We start from the raw sequence: 14,940 nt of genomic DNA on the forward strand, positions 1-14,940 counted from the left end.
CAGAATAAAGTATGTTCCCTGTTGGTTTTAGACATGAACAGAATTTCAATCAAGCCCCCATGAATCTTTTTGTTGTTTTTTGTTGTTGTCATCTTGCTCTTTAAATTGCCCGTGAAGATGCTGCAAAAGAGATACGTCAGACAGAACAACATATTTCAGAACATCTTTGTTATCCAACCAAACATAATAAAACCTTCCAATGCAGCTTCTTCTGCTCCCTCTACAGACGACTAGTGATATGGATGAAGAAGAAGAAGAAGATGATGATGATGATGATGATGATAATGATAATTACGAAATAATGTATAGACTTACATAACAACCCCTGAAAGACAGTCGAAAGTGATTTCGCATATATCACTGCATCATTCGTTAACATAGTATACGTTTAAAAGTCCTACAGTCTATTATTATAGGGCTTATGCGAATGCCAAAATGCAAGGTAACGCATGATGGGAACGCAACTAGGGTCATGAGCAAGTTGACTCGGGTCTGACCTTTGGAACACAACGGCCTATTTGCATCTGCAGGTAAACACTCCAAGTCCGCGTTCGTGTTTTCTTTGTGTGTGTGTGTGCGTGTGTGTGTGTGTGTGTGTCTGTGTGTGTGTGTGTGTGTATGTGTGTGTGTGTATGTGTGTATGTGCGTGTGTGTGTGAGTGTGTGTGGGGGGGGGGGGGTGTGGGTGTGTAGAATTCTAGCGATCATGACTGTTCACTGCACTTCGTCTTTGGAACTTCGATCGGAAGGTCTATACATCGAGCTGCCGAAGTGAGGAGAGATTCAAGAGCAGAATACCTGATTGTCTATCGAGAGGGACCAAATCACGTCCAACCCCTATAACTTTACAATAGTAGCAACAGTTGCAACCTGTTCTGATCTGCAATCAGCTTAAAAGGGTAGGCAGTTCATCTTAAGGAAGCAGAACCCTGTATCAAACAAATGTCAAAGACGATGTGCTGCCACCAGCCTAATGCGTGCATCGCAATTGTTCAAATTTTTTTTTTGCAACTTTCCTGTTTATTTTCTGTCTTTCTTTTTCAGGAAAGAAGAAGCTTTGTTCAACCATGTAGTCATTCTTTTGTCAACTCCTGCAAATAGTGGTGTATGACAGATGAGTGAAATTACCCATTTCTGAAAGTGTTTTTAACCATGTGTATGATGTCATAGTTGGTAGAATAGGGCTTGTATGTTAATTTCATCCACTTTAAACTTTTGTGTACTTTGGGTATCGAATTGCACTGGAAACGCCACGATTGCAGATACAAGTTGGCACATAAAGGGTTAAGTAGCTATGAAATGGGTCAGAGGTAAGCCAATTAATGGAAATCATTGGTGGTAAAGTGTAGATCACCGTTGAAATTCCTGATTTTGGAGATACCACAGGAAAATTTCGAGACGAAGACCGTTTCAGCATGATATTTAAATGAATTTAATCAAAAAGTGCCCAACATTAATTTTGGTTACAACTTAAGGAAACAAATTTAGATCCTCATACTGGCAATATTGCGCATGATCAATACAGTGAAATAACGGATGGCAAAATCTATAGGGTTCGTGAGAAATGTCTTGCTAGATCTGCAAGACTTTGTGTTGTCGAAAATTTTACCAACTTATATCTGTTATTGTTCTTTGTTCCTTCGTACTGTTTGGTAATCTTTTAAGATTAAGTTGCAGAAATAGATTGAAATTAAAATTGATAAACAAGCGGTGTCAGTTTTCCTGCGCACTTTGTTGAGATTGTGTACGTTGCGTTCTAGCAAGACTCTTTCAAGGTAGAGGTCTATGTACACCGAGTTAGCGGGTTGATATATATCCCAAAATCCAGTCAATGAGGCCTATTGATTTCTGTGATTTTTAATCAAATTGACCCTCGTTTAACTTTTGCGAACACATGACATAATGTAATGTTAGAATGCCACGATACAATCATACATGCCTTTTTGATGTGTGTGTGATCAAATCCCCTTTATCATTGTTTATTATTTCATTATATATCATCGTTATGCGAATTCTGTGTATTAAATGTGTATTATGGTATTCCACTGCTTTGATGCGCCTTGATGCATGTTTAAAGATTTCGCAAACATGGCGGAAAACGAACAAGCTCAGATCAACGGAATGCACATGTACAAGGGGATTGTACTACCCAACGTCATTCTGGACTCCAGCGTAGACGCGTTGCCGAATTTTGAAGTTCGTACGGACGACGTGTGGATTTGCACTTTCCCCAAGACAGGTACGGGCTGCAGGACTTCAATTATCACACTTCTTTAATGTGTGTTTCTGTGCATGTATACGTGCGCATATATATACACTCCTTGACTACACTTGGGCCCCATTACTACTTGTATGAAAACAGACAAGGAATGATACAAAGACAAGCAACAAAATATGCCATAACGATAAAAACATGATCTGATATAGATAGCTATATCACATCATGATTTGATCAGAGGGAATCCATTCTTGAATATATGAAGCATTTAGATACCCTCGTACACGCTGAGCACATTAATTGTTGTACATATTGTATACTGGTACAAACTTACAAGCGGCTGATATCACTGCTTATAATGTAGAACAGGTCACCTTACACTTAGCACAAGAAATGGTGGCACAGTTGTGTATAATCACTGTACACAAATTTCCTATCTAAGCAACCTACCATCTCCCTCTGCTATCTGGTATATAGGAACTCATTGGATGAATGAAATCGTTGGACTTATTCTGGCTCGGGGAGTACCGGAGAAAATAGACCGAACGCTGTCTACAAGCACTGCGGAGATGATAATCATGGCCCAAAAGATGCCCAAGACACGTGCGGAAGAGCTCCAGAATCCTCCGAACATGGCGCCATTTTTGGATGTGGTTGCCAAGGCGAAATCTCCCCGCGTCATTCTGTCACACCTTCCGATCCAGATGCTGCCTACGAAACTTGAGGAAAAGGCAAAGGTCTGTATGTTTGTGCCCCCCTCCCCTCCCCGTTTGTGGATTACTAGGGCCTATAATACTGGTGCTATCTTCAATATGCTTAGACAGCATGTGTCAATGTTCATTCTTAGTATGATATACATGGTCTGCTTTGTTTGTCCATGAAACATGTGATAATGCCACTTGTTTTCTGCGTTTGTTTAAGATCAGTTCTGTAGTCGTCGGTCTTTAGAAGAAAGGAGTTGTTCTATATATTTGATCTAAGCACTCAGCATTGATGGAACGAGCAAAGTTGTCTCTGCACAATGCTTATTTTCATGACATAAATTTCAACGAGAATAATCAGATAAAACAGTTTTAGATGTAAACTTTGTACTTTCCCCTCTGTATCAAAGGTTATCTACGTAGCCCGTAACCCGAAGGATATTCTCACTTCGATTTACAACATGATAGTGAAGGGGAAGATGGAGCCCCCTGGTGGTTTCTCATGGGAAATGGTCCTTGGATCCTTCATGGAAGACAGTGGGTATTTGGTGCATCTTCATCAGTTCTTGGTCGTTTATTGCCTCTTTTTGTTCATAATGATCGTTAGTTCAGTGAAAGATATATGATTCACTTTCCGGTAAAAACAAGCACCACCAAGGAGAAGTAAATCTTAAAGGAATGGTATGGTTCTGGTTGAGATATCCAGAAACAAAGTGATCATGACAAAAGTTGGGTCCCACCATTTATTTTAAAATCCATCTTCACCAAATAAACTTTGAATCGCCCTTACAGTTATATGCTCTTTAGTATTTCATAGAAGTGGTTTCTAACTATTTCACAATAAGTTAAAACCTCAATCCCCAGTTCAACCATAACTATACCATCCCTTTAAAATCGTTAGACTTAGCATAATTCAGCGAAAAATATATGTGTATCTAGATGTAGATTATAGTAGATAATGATGATAAGGCATGTTATGGCTATTGTAATTATACATAAACTGTGCAAACTGAAATATGTACACATCTTCAATTCAATTCAATTCAAATTCAATCTGTAAATTCTCGCATCTGGAAAGCGTCAGACAAGATTGAGAGCATGTTGCTGCATTTCAAGTATAATTGGAAGTGGAATCTTTCTAGCAACAATATCCAATGTATAAAGATCAATGAGAGTTAACTCATGTGTGCTAACAGTGGCTAAGATACCTTAATAAACGTGAGGCGACGCCAAGAAAGAATAAAACATTAAGTACCGGTAAATGTGGATGAAGTTGGGGCATAGAATCAAAACATGTTTATCTACCAAATGTTATGGGTAAAGCTTTCTCAAATATCAATAAGAACATTTTCCCCAATAGAATCAATTGTTGCCCGCAATAGCAGGAAATTGTACTAACACACACACACACACACACACACACACACACAATATATATATATATATATATTTACATATATATATAGTAATATAAATGTATCATATCAGATGATACGGTTTACATCCTTTAAATATTCTCTGATTAACCTTTGTTCGGAATAAATCAAAATCAATGAGTTGATGAAACCAACCCGTTTTTGTAATAATAAGTCATATTTGAGCATCGATGTTTTACCATTTTTTCCCTACATTGCTGTGTTTCACTTGTTAAGGTTTATTTCTTAATTTCACTTATCTATTTGTTGGTCTTTCTTCTTCGACTTTCGTGTAGAGTCACTGTTCGGGCCGTGGGTAGATCACAATCTGGGATTCTGGAAAGTCCGGGATAAAGACAACGTGCTCTTCCTCTTCTACGAGAATCTCAAAAAGGTATGATGATTCTGAAATCTCTGGCGCTGTAATGTTAGAAGAGGCAGATGACTGTAGTGGAGAAGTTCCTGTAATTCTGTCTTTTCCAGAAACGGCACAATGTGCTGAGTTGATATCATCCCCCTGCCGTTACCACTGACCTTGGGTATAATTTAGGAAGGGTCATCATCATTGTTCCTTTTTCCGGAGCTTGTTTGTTTATTGTTCGTTGTTTGTTTGCTGTTTGTTTGTGTGTTTGTTTGCGCCCTGTTCAAAAAGTAGGATTTTTCACCTGATGCATGAGCTGTGATTCAGACTTCTATATACGTTCTCTCCGAGAGACAGGAGTGTGTTTGTCTATTACTAGAGGGGATGGCATAAAAGCACTCAACAGGATTCAGGCATGACTCATTGGATCTTAGAAACAATCCGTTTGATAGCAAGGAAAAAGCGTTTCATACCTTCACACAGTACCTGTTGGAGAAGGGTCACATGTTGGTGTGTGTATGGCATGGGGTGGGCGTGGCATGCTCGTGCCATTAAACGTGCAGGGGAAAGGTTATAGGTGTTACAAAAAGACATTTCCCACTTTTGATCCTTAATAGTTCGAAAACTATACCTCAGATAACACTGTTATTGACATGAGTAATAGCTGAATAGTGTACAATTTAGTTGGAGGTGATTTGAATATGAGAGAACACTGATGAACATGATGAATCAGTTTCGTTAAATTTATGACTAGTTTTAAAGTTAAGTTTCAGATTTTGGTCAAATTTGAACCCTTGTTTGTTTTATTTCCGTACTAAAAATCAACATATTTCATACATAAAGGTCCTCAAGAAAAATACATACGGAAGGTAGCCCATTTTCAGTAGTGACAATGACAGTCACTTCTGGTCTTCCATGGGGCCCTGTTCACAAAAATTACATACTATCAGGAACTGATAATAGAATGAAATATAACACAAACACAAATAGAACGGTACATACATTACTACATTGTGACTACATACCATATTATTACACATTGTTCAAAGGTTTGGAGCATAAAAAAGATCAAGTGGAAAGGATTTCGGTTTTGTCTAAATTGAACTTAAAAACGGGTAAAGAGGAAAGTTGACGTAAATCATTATAATTATAGGTATGTTGTTATACGCTGCTGCAGCTCTGTATGAAAATGGTCTCTTACAATAATTAGTTTTAGGCCGTGGTAACTGTAAATCGTTTTGATTACGGAGAGAGTATGGTGATGTCTTGTTCTTAAACATATCTTTCATATATTCGGGGGCCATGTTATTCATAATCTTATACATAAATGAAAGCAGATGGATTTTTTGTCTTTTGATTACTGTATTCCACCATAAGCTGTAATGAACATTACTGGTAGTAATGTGGGAATAAGGGTTAATTTTCGAAATTAATCTCCCGGCTCTATATTGCATCTTCTGAAGTTGGGAAAGAGAGTTACCGTTGGCGGATTGCCATACAACATCACCGTAATCAAAATGAGGTAACACGATAGAATTATATATCAGTTGCAAATCAGTCATATTAACAAACTGTCTCAAACGACCCATATAATTAATCATTTTACTTAACTTGTTACATAGTTGTTCGATGTGAACATCCCACAATAACTTATTATCTACAATAATTCCTAGATATTTAAAACTATTCTCCTGAAGTAATTGTTTACCCCTTAGTTTAGCATTCAAAATGCTCTTGCTTTTTTTAACATATTATTTGTACCAAATAACATACAAACAGTTCTATAAAAATTGATTTTTAAATTGTTGTCAGCCATCCATGTTTCCATACATACAAACTCTTTTTGCAAAACATTTTCCGCAACTTTCGTTTTTTTATGTGAGTAATAAATGACCGTGTCATCGGCATATGAATGGGCCGTGCAGTCAGAAAAAAAACCCGAATTGATATCATTGATAAAAAATATACTAAACAACAACGGTCCTAACAAGGATCCTTGTGGCACTCCTCTGGTTAATAATCTTTCATCCGAAAGGGTATTACTGATTGACGTCCTTATTCTCCGGTTCGAAAAATAACTCTCGAACCACTCCAGTCCTATGCCAGTAACCCCCATATTTTCAAGTTTAGATAGAAGGATCAGGTGATCAACCCTCTATACAAAATTGAACTTTACACAAGAACCAGTGATATGTATGTGAGTGCGTGCTCACAATGACCCTGAACAATAGACATGAATACCACGAATACCACCTTTTCAGTGCTCTGCTGACTAGGCTTCTGGACTCTTGCTCCAAGGCACATGAATGCTTTATCAATAATTTACGATGGATTGCCCTGGGCACTGGTAGTCTGAATTCATGGTAATGGGTAAAATGCATGCACATGGAAAAAAAAAATAAGCACATGATTCCATGTGCTTGCATACACTACATAATCTGGATGAATACAGACTAGCTGTGACAGTGGAATGGCAAGAGGATTTTTCCCACCCAATTTTTTTTAACGCAGTTGTTTTTTGTTTTTTTTTTTTTAGAGAGAAGCAACAGATAATCAGCGGCGATCAGAATGACTCACTAGTAGTAGCTAAGACAGAGCTTGCAATATGATATCAGAAGTAGCCCATTCTTGTACAAATATACACAGCAAAAGCATAGAGTTTTATTTTCGTTTACACGCTGTTACCCGCACGCTGAGTTCGTGACAGCCTGTATTACCCCACACCTCCCTATGGCGGTTATGTGACCTCAACGTCACAGTTGCGTGCCATAGAAAATTGTTAAATATTGACTCCACGTGACAAGTAGTGTTTGATTTCAAAACTCAAGTGCATCCCTTCTAAATGAACTATACGGCTGCAGCATACTGTCAAATACACATACACTGTACGTACACACTCGCACACACCACACACACATACACAAACACGCATACAAAAGAGACAAACGATTTAACAAGTGTTTGATTATTCTTGCAAACAAGCGTAACATCAGAATACTCCATATTGATCGTTCGATCTAGAATAACAATTACCATTGCCCCTGGTTATTAATTCATTCCTCATTTTACTTTCCATGGCCAAAACATCCATTAGATTATGCATGTACAATGTACTAACATGCATTGGTAGTATGCAAACCAAGGGCTGCACACAATACAAGAGATGCCCGGCGTGACGATGGTGGAAACAGTAAAGAGACAAGGTAGTAATATTAAACAACATGTTTGTTCAACGTGAGAGTGAATCACAGAACTCGAAAATAAGCCTCAAGTTCTGTGGAGTGAATCCCTTTTGACAGTGGACAACTGCATTAAAAAAAGTGATACGCCTGGCCAACACAATTTGAATACAAAATAAATAAAATTCAGCCCATTTATTTGCGTAGTTGTACATGGATATTCCGTTTACGCACGTTTTTTACGCAGTCATTTCTTAGTTTTGTACAACAGTCACACAACTCGCAATATTGAGTATAGTCACTATTAGTGGTGCAGGCACAATGTGAACATGCAAAGAGAAAAGGGCAAGCAAGGAAAAATAGTAAGCAATGGTGAGGAAATTAATTATAACATCACTTTTGAGGCTGAGATTAAAAGGTAAAGAATCTACGGTGTTTCTGACTAGTTTCGTGTAAGTGGTTGTTATTCTTTGACCGGTTTACCTGAAAGTTTTACAAAACATAGGATAAAAACAAGACCAGACGGAAAGGTTTCACGCACTTTATATACAAGCAATCAAATATCTTGTGCTTATTACCGTACCCGCTCTAAGATGAGATGTAATCTTTGATGTTGCAGACGTATAAGTGGTCCAAAGTCCAAAGTCCGTGAACCCGGGAGTGACTGTGCAGAAAAAATATCAATCAAAACATCCATATTTACCTACGAAAAGGTCTGTCGACCCTCAAGACTTAGAAAGCAAACTTTGAGAGCGTAAGATATGCGCTTTGATATGGTTCCCCTTTTCTCACGATATACATTCAGGCTTGAATAAATTCAATTCAATTCAAATGAATTTATTAGGAATTTTATGCATCAAATATATATTACAAATAAAATACAGTCATTTCTTTTTGTTCACAAGATAACAGAACATAGAGTGTGTACATCCGAATATAAAACTGAGATATACGTGTAGAGATTAAAGAAAGAATAAGGGAACACGTCAATTGGGAACCACTCGGGGAAAAAGTGAATCAAATGATCTTACTAAATTATGGTACAGAAGGTGTACATGCACTGGGAGTGTGAATGCAGAAGACTGTCGTCAAATAAGCATTGAGCTTGAAGATACGACAGCCTTGAAAAAGAAAAAGAAAAAAAAAAGAAAACGGGCAAAACATACATCTTACATACTTATCGAAAAGAAAATAAAAAAAAAACAGTGACATTCTGACATCACATTCACATGCGACAACAAAAATTGTATAGACACTATACAATACAGAGAATGAGGTGAGTGAGGTGAGTGCTGGTGCAAGTAAAGAGCCCAGCAGGCGAGCGATAGTAGGTGCCTTTTACGATACGAAAACTTAAATATGTTTATTGAATAGTTTGATGTAGGAGACGGGGGGGGGGGGGGGGGGGATATCAAAACATCAAAAATTAATCTATTTAGTTTTTGGTTACAAAGGTCAGATACAGCTAATTCGAATAACTTGATATAATGGACTTTTTCATGTTTGCTTTAGAAGAAAGAAATGATGTGCATGCTTTAATTTGTTCGGGCAGAGAATTCCATATATCCGGTCCATTAGTGTCGGATAGATCTATGAGCGACAATTAAGCAACTTCGGGTTATTTAGATGATTGTCATTGCAATGACGAGTATAGGATAGGAGTGTACTTTGCTATTTGAGATGAAACGGTATGTTGAAGTGAAAAAGATATATATCACAAAGTTGAGGTCACAGATATGTACCCGATTCTATCAAACATCCGGTACAAAACAGTAGCTCCAGTATAATTACCAGGAGGCTACTGTCAGAGTGACGGGGCAAAAACCACGGCACATGGCAATCTTCAAGCATTTGGTACGACTGCTGGAAATCACAAAGTTCCCACGGTCGGTGGTTAAAGTTTACACGGTATACAAAAACAGCGATTTTATACACAAAGGCTGGTAAGAATAACGGTATGGTATGATCAACGCACGACATGGTGCCTTAGTTGTAACCATTCGTACTTTGGCTGTCTGTTTTTGTTTTGTTTTTTGTTTGTTTGTCTGTTCATTTCCATCTGAGAAGATGGCTGAATAGCCCATATTCAGCTACGCTAAGCTGGTCTTCCATGGGGTCCAGTTGGATGTGAGGTGGGACCACTTCACCGGGTTAAACACCTTGCTCTTTGCGATGAATGAATGAAGTGGGATCTTTTACGTGTATGAGTTGTGACTCTCTCATACACGGGACCCCCATTTTATGTCCTATCCGAGGACAGAGTGTTCTGCCTCTTGCTAGAGGGGTTACACACGACATTGCTCAGTATAGGACCCGGGAATCGAACCGGGGTCCTTTGGCTCGTGAAGCAGACGCGCTACCGACTGAGTCAACTTACCAATCCACCTTATGTAGGGAAAAAGTGAAGTAGGGAAAGGGTTTACGAGACAGCGGAAATATTTGACAGAACATCTATTGGTGTACAGTAATTTCTGATCAAATACTGACAATTTTTTTAAAATCTAGTCTACTCGTCGGCAAACACAAAAAAGTCGCGGGTACGCTGTACGTCGCACACGAGGCACAAAAGCTGCCCGATGGGTAGCGATGGGAGTTATTGGTTGCCAAGGAAAATCATGGAGCTGAATATATATGTTGTCAAGGCAGACCTAATTTGACTAGGCTGTACTGATTATTTATGTTCAGTCCCTTGACTTGGGTCTCGACGTTTCATACTCGCCTTACTAGCATTCCAATTCCTTCGGACGAAACATTCTACATTTTTTTTTTTAAATCGGAAGTCATCCTTAAGGTCACTATTTACTATTTGCACATGAAACAAAAACCCAGCTTTAGTGTTTCGATAGTTCTAAAATGTGAGTTAGGGATGAAACATAAATTAATGTAAAACTGTTTATCGGTATAATCAATGTTAAGTCTTTTTAATACACAAAATGTAAGCAATCGTTATTATAAAATTGCTTCTAGACTTGACAGTCGTCAGTTATGATTTACTGAGAAAAACAGTGATATCTTCTTAAGTTTTAGGCTTCATTGCAAAATTTTTTATGTGGTAAGATGTTCTGTAGTACAACTACCCTACACAAATGCATCAAATGTGATAACTTGAACATTTTTGATCACTGCTCCCAATTGTATACAATACCTTGAAAAGGGAAATCCAATGCAGTTGAAAGTTAGTCTGAAAAGGAGTGATTTTTTTTTCTATGCGCGTCAATGAAAAGTTTGATCAGAATCGAATGAAAAATAAGTAATTGTGACATTGTAAAATTGTTTCATTTTTCAGAAAAACTACTTCTTGAACAGTCAACATGAATATGCAAATAGTGAAGTGATGATGTAATCCCCTCGCAGCTCGCCGTATAATTCATACACAAAATTCAGAAATTTTCAGTTTTTCATTCAAACGCAATTGCGCCCCAGGCTCAAAGTTCTGATATATTGTACTGAGGCTGATCATTATTCTGAAGTTATTTTATCAGGAATAAAATCATGTTTTACACTTTAATAACAAAAACTTTGAATTTCGTCATTTTTTTTACACGATCAACGGCAAATTGTGAGGTGATGACATAATTAGCTAACTCATTTGTATATTCATAGTGCTAGAACTCTTTTGCAGAAATTAGCGAAACTTCACAATTTCACAACTTTCTCGATTTTCATCAAATTTTGATCAAATTTCACTGTTGTACTCGTAAGATTTTTACTCTTCCTTATCATTCTAATTTACAACTGGCTTGGAAACCTCTTTAAGCATTCTTTACATCCGGTCCCTTCATAATCTAGGCATCCAGAAAATGATGCAAAAAGTGTGCTTGGTCGGAGTATAAGATTTTAAACAGAAACAACGCATCAAGTAATTATTCCAAATGACATTGTTTGAATGTCGAGATAAAGTTTGGACTGTTCGCTTTTTATTTATCCTGGCATCAGAACCCCGTGGAGGGCGTACGGCAGGTGGCAGCCCACATCGGCGTTGACCTGACTGATGACGAGGTGCAGAAAGTTGTCGAGTACAGTTCGTTCAAGGGAATGAGTAAGACGTACGCAACGCGTAAGACGGACGAAAAAGCAGCCGATAAGGACTTCCACGATGTGGTGAACTCAATCCCCTTCATGAACAAAGGTATAAATCAACAGCTTGCGATGTGTTCTGGGATCAAGCAGAGTTCTTATATTGCTTGCATATTCTCTTTATTGAGTTATCTTGGTGTAGTAGGTGTACCGGACGCATGATTGGGAAAATGGTAGTATTTCATGAATTTACGGGCCCATTTTATACCACAAATAATGCACAGGCCTATTTCGTGGATAAGTGAGAATTAGATGCTCTCGATTAACTAAAACCCACTAGCACAAGTTCCAAAGTTAAACTGGCGCATCCAGTTCTCACCGATCCACTCTGTCCTGTGCATCATTTGTATCCTGACAAATGTGTTCTTTAATCTGTCACATGATTGTATAGTGTGTACTCATCAAGAAGAGAAGAGAGAAGTAACGTACTTTTTGTGTAGAATATGATACAACAGATACACTATTCTTAACCAATCCGCATTTCAGTAAATGCATTTTGGAAATTAATGACAACAATGCTCGTTTTGCATGTTTTCGTTTTTGGTATTGTTGTTTTATTTTATTGCTGCTTGTTTGTTTATTTGTGTAATTGGTTTTGTGTTAACATTCGTTTGTTGTTGTTGTTGTTTTTCACACAGGCGTTTCTGGTCAGTGGAAAGAGCGCTTCACCGTGGCCCAAAACGAAATGTTTGACAAGTGGTACGAACAGAAAATGAAAGGAGTCGACCTCACATTCGAGTTTGAATAAATATCGTCCTGGTATTTGCAGCCTTTTGACATTGGTATCTTCAGATACCAATCAGACTGATCTGATTTATTACCTGAATTACCCTGAATTACCTACGGTGACGCCCAGTAAGTTGAAAACTTGCAGAAGGCCATTAATGGGATTCAATCCTGAGCCTGAGGAGATCCATGTGATGTACTGTATCTATGTACTATATATTTACATGCTGAACTCCAGAGAATGTGGTTTCTACATTGTCAAGTGATTTTCTTTCAAAACCACGTTTTCCATTTTTGCTGCTTTACATCATTACACTGACAAGACCACAAAAACCAGAGTTTCTTATACAATCACAAATATCACGTAAACACAGAAGAGGTGTAACCTTTTCCTGAATGTACGGCTGTCTCGATGTGAAAATGATAATACTGCATGATATTAGCAGTGTGTCATATAGCCAAACAATCAAACAGAAAAACAAACAAGCAAAAACCTTAAAATTACAACATTATGCAGTCAACATTAGCTGGTCACTAGACTGGAGTGAGTTTTCGTTGAAAATTATTATTTTTTTCAATGTTTGAACCACAACATTGTTTTAATAATTTCAATCCATGTCAATGTTAATACATGACAGTAAAGCTACACTTAATTCTCACGTTGTATTGCATATACAGCCAAGCAAGCCCACAAAGTACTGGCCTTTCATTTTGATTGTAAACCACTTTATACTCTCGTTAGTGGTATTGTTTGAAAGATAGTAGGGAGTTTTCGCTACACGACGGGAAGACCGAGAATAAGCGGAAGCAATCAGCTGTGACAGTCCCGTACTCAGACTCCCGTCCCCATATCTAGGCAGTTTCGCTTTCCTGTACAGGACAGAGGCGTGGGGACAAGATCGCTGATTGGCTGGCTGGCTGGCTGGCTCACTCGCTGCCCAGCATTGGGACCGAACGCTATTTTGGCTGAATACCGTACTCGATTTCCCCAGGACGGGACGTTTCCCGGATTTGATCATGCGCAGAAGCAAATTTTGCACACGACACGCTAATATCCCGGCCGCGTCGTGCTTGCGAAAACTCCCTATTACATTAGGTACAACTCAGGAACTTCGTGGATTATGCAGGAATTGCCAAATTGGCAAACCACGAGAGCCCTCTCATTATCATACCGGAAACAAATAGCAGGTGTCTTGTCCAAAATTAACGGCACTGACAATTACAAAATTAACAATTAAAGGGTAACCAAATTATTCACTGTTGTAGCCCGACCAGACGCCGTGTTCGATTTATACAGCGACTGGGCTGTATATAGTTATCACAGTTGCAGGGGTTCAATGTGTGCACAAAATGCCACCAGCAGGGCACCTGCTATGTGAAAAATGCATACCAAACCACTATACAGTTGTAGTTACATTACATATCATAATTATTTGTAACAAAGACACGTGGATGGCGTTGGCTATAAAAAAAAAATGTGATAAACACTGTACTGTGAACGATTTTCATAATTTCACATCGTGTAGTACATAAATCGACAGCTCCATGTATAGATTTGTGAGATTTGTGGAATTTATTGTGATCCTTGAGCAGAGAAACCAATAAACTGAAAATCTTAAACGAGTTACACTGAACAGTGTGTGTGACACCAGAGCCACACCTATTTCAGAAATGTAGCAGTTTAATTCAATTCCAATACCTCCTGCTCAACAAGATCACCTGTGAAAAATCTATGCATGCCTTCTTCTGTTGCTCTGCTTCCTTCAGCCCCAACTCATGCATTCTTATGATGAGGCTGCCACGTAATCATCCTTGTTCAGAGCAATTTGTTATAAATTTTGAAAACATTCTCATTCCTCATCCCAATCACTATAAATTCTGAAACGTTGGACTCAGTGTAACTAATTAACAGTTGTTCAAATGTAAAAGTCTGAAAATCATCTGGAGGTCCCCTTTAAAGGGGATGGCTAGTAACCGATCAGTGGGAATCAGTCGGAATGCTGAGGGATGATTGTTCCAATCCTTGTGGTATTCATTTAAGAGTACATTATATATCTATTGTTGTGTGAAAATCATTTGCCTCAGAACGGTCTCATATTCAAGTACTAGTAATGTGCAGATTAATGCCCCGTCACTGACCAGGCACGCTAACCTGGAAACATTAAACTGCACATTACTTGAATATGAGACCATCCTGAAGCAAATAATTTTCACGCAACAATAGATCTATAATGTACTCTTAAATGAATCCCACAAGGAATGGA

At 38.2% G+C, this 14,940-nt stretch overlaps 1 protein-coding gene across 2 annotated transcripts; it reads left to right on the forward strand.

The window, feature by feature from the left end:
- The first annotated feature begins 694 nt into the window (after positions 1-694).
- LOC139718457 (sulfotransferase 1A1-like) lies at positions 695-14,796 on the forward strand. Of its 2 annotated transcripts, none has more exons than XM_071629927.1 (7): positions 695-898; positions 2,077-2,238; positions 2,695-2,954; positions 3,329-3,455; positions 4,630-4,727; positions 11,810-12,002; positions 12,589-14,796. In XM_071629927.1, the coding sequence occupies exons 2-7, from the start codon at positions 2,088-2,090 to the stop codon at positions 12,696-12,698; spliced, it is 939 nt and encodes a 312-aa protein (XP_071486028.1). In that variant the 5' UTR covers positions 695-898; positions 2,077-2,087; the 3' UTR covers positions 12,699-14,796. The 2 variants fall into 2 exon arrangements, with proteins under 2 accessions (XP_071486028.1, XP_071486029.1); XM_071629928.1 differs by having other exon boundaries at positions 695-895; positions 2,073-2,238.
- The last annotated feature ends 144 nt before the right edge of the window (positions 14,797-14,940 follow it).

The sequence above is a fragment of the Diadema antillarum genome, unplaced genomic scaffold, assembly GCF_040938485.1.
Source record: "Diadema antillarum isolate AM-2024a unplaced genomic scaffold, OU_Dant_1.0 scf00000094, whole genome shotgun sequence".
NCBI lineage: Eukaryota > Metazoa > Echinodermata > Echinoidea > Diadematoida > Diadematidae > Diadema > Diadema antillarum.

Bases quoted from the DNA above. Each gene is read 5' to 3' on its own strand.
- LOC139718457 (XM_071629927.1), top strand. From the start codon at position 2,088: ATGGCGGAAAACGAACAAGCTCAGATCAACGGAATGCACATGTACAAG. The intron at 2,239-2,694 runs GTACGGGCTGCA...TCTGGTATATAG, and splicing joins TTGCACTTTCCCCAAGACAG to GAACTCATTGGATGAATGAA. The intron at 4,728-11,809 runs GTATGATGATTC...TCCTGGCATCAG, and splicing joins TCTACGAGAATCTCAAAAAG to AACCCCGTGGAGGGCGTACG.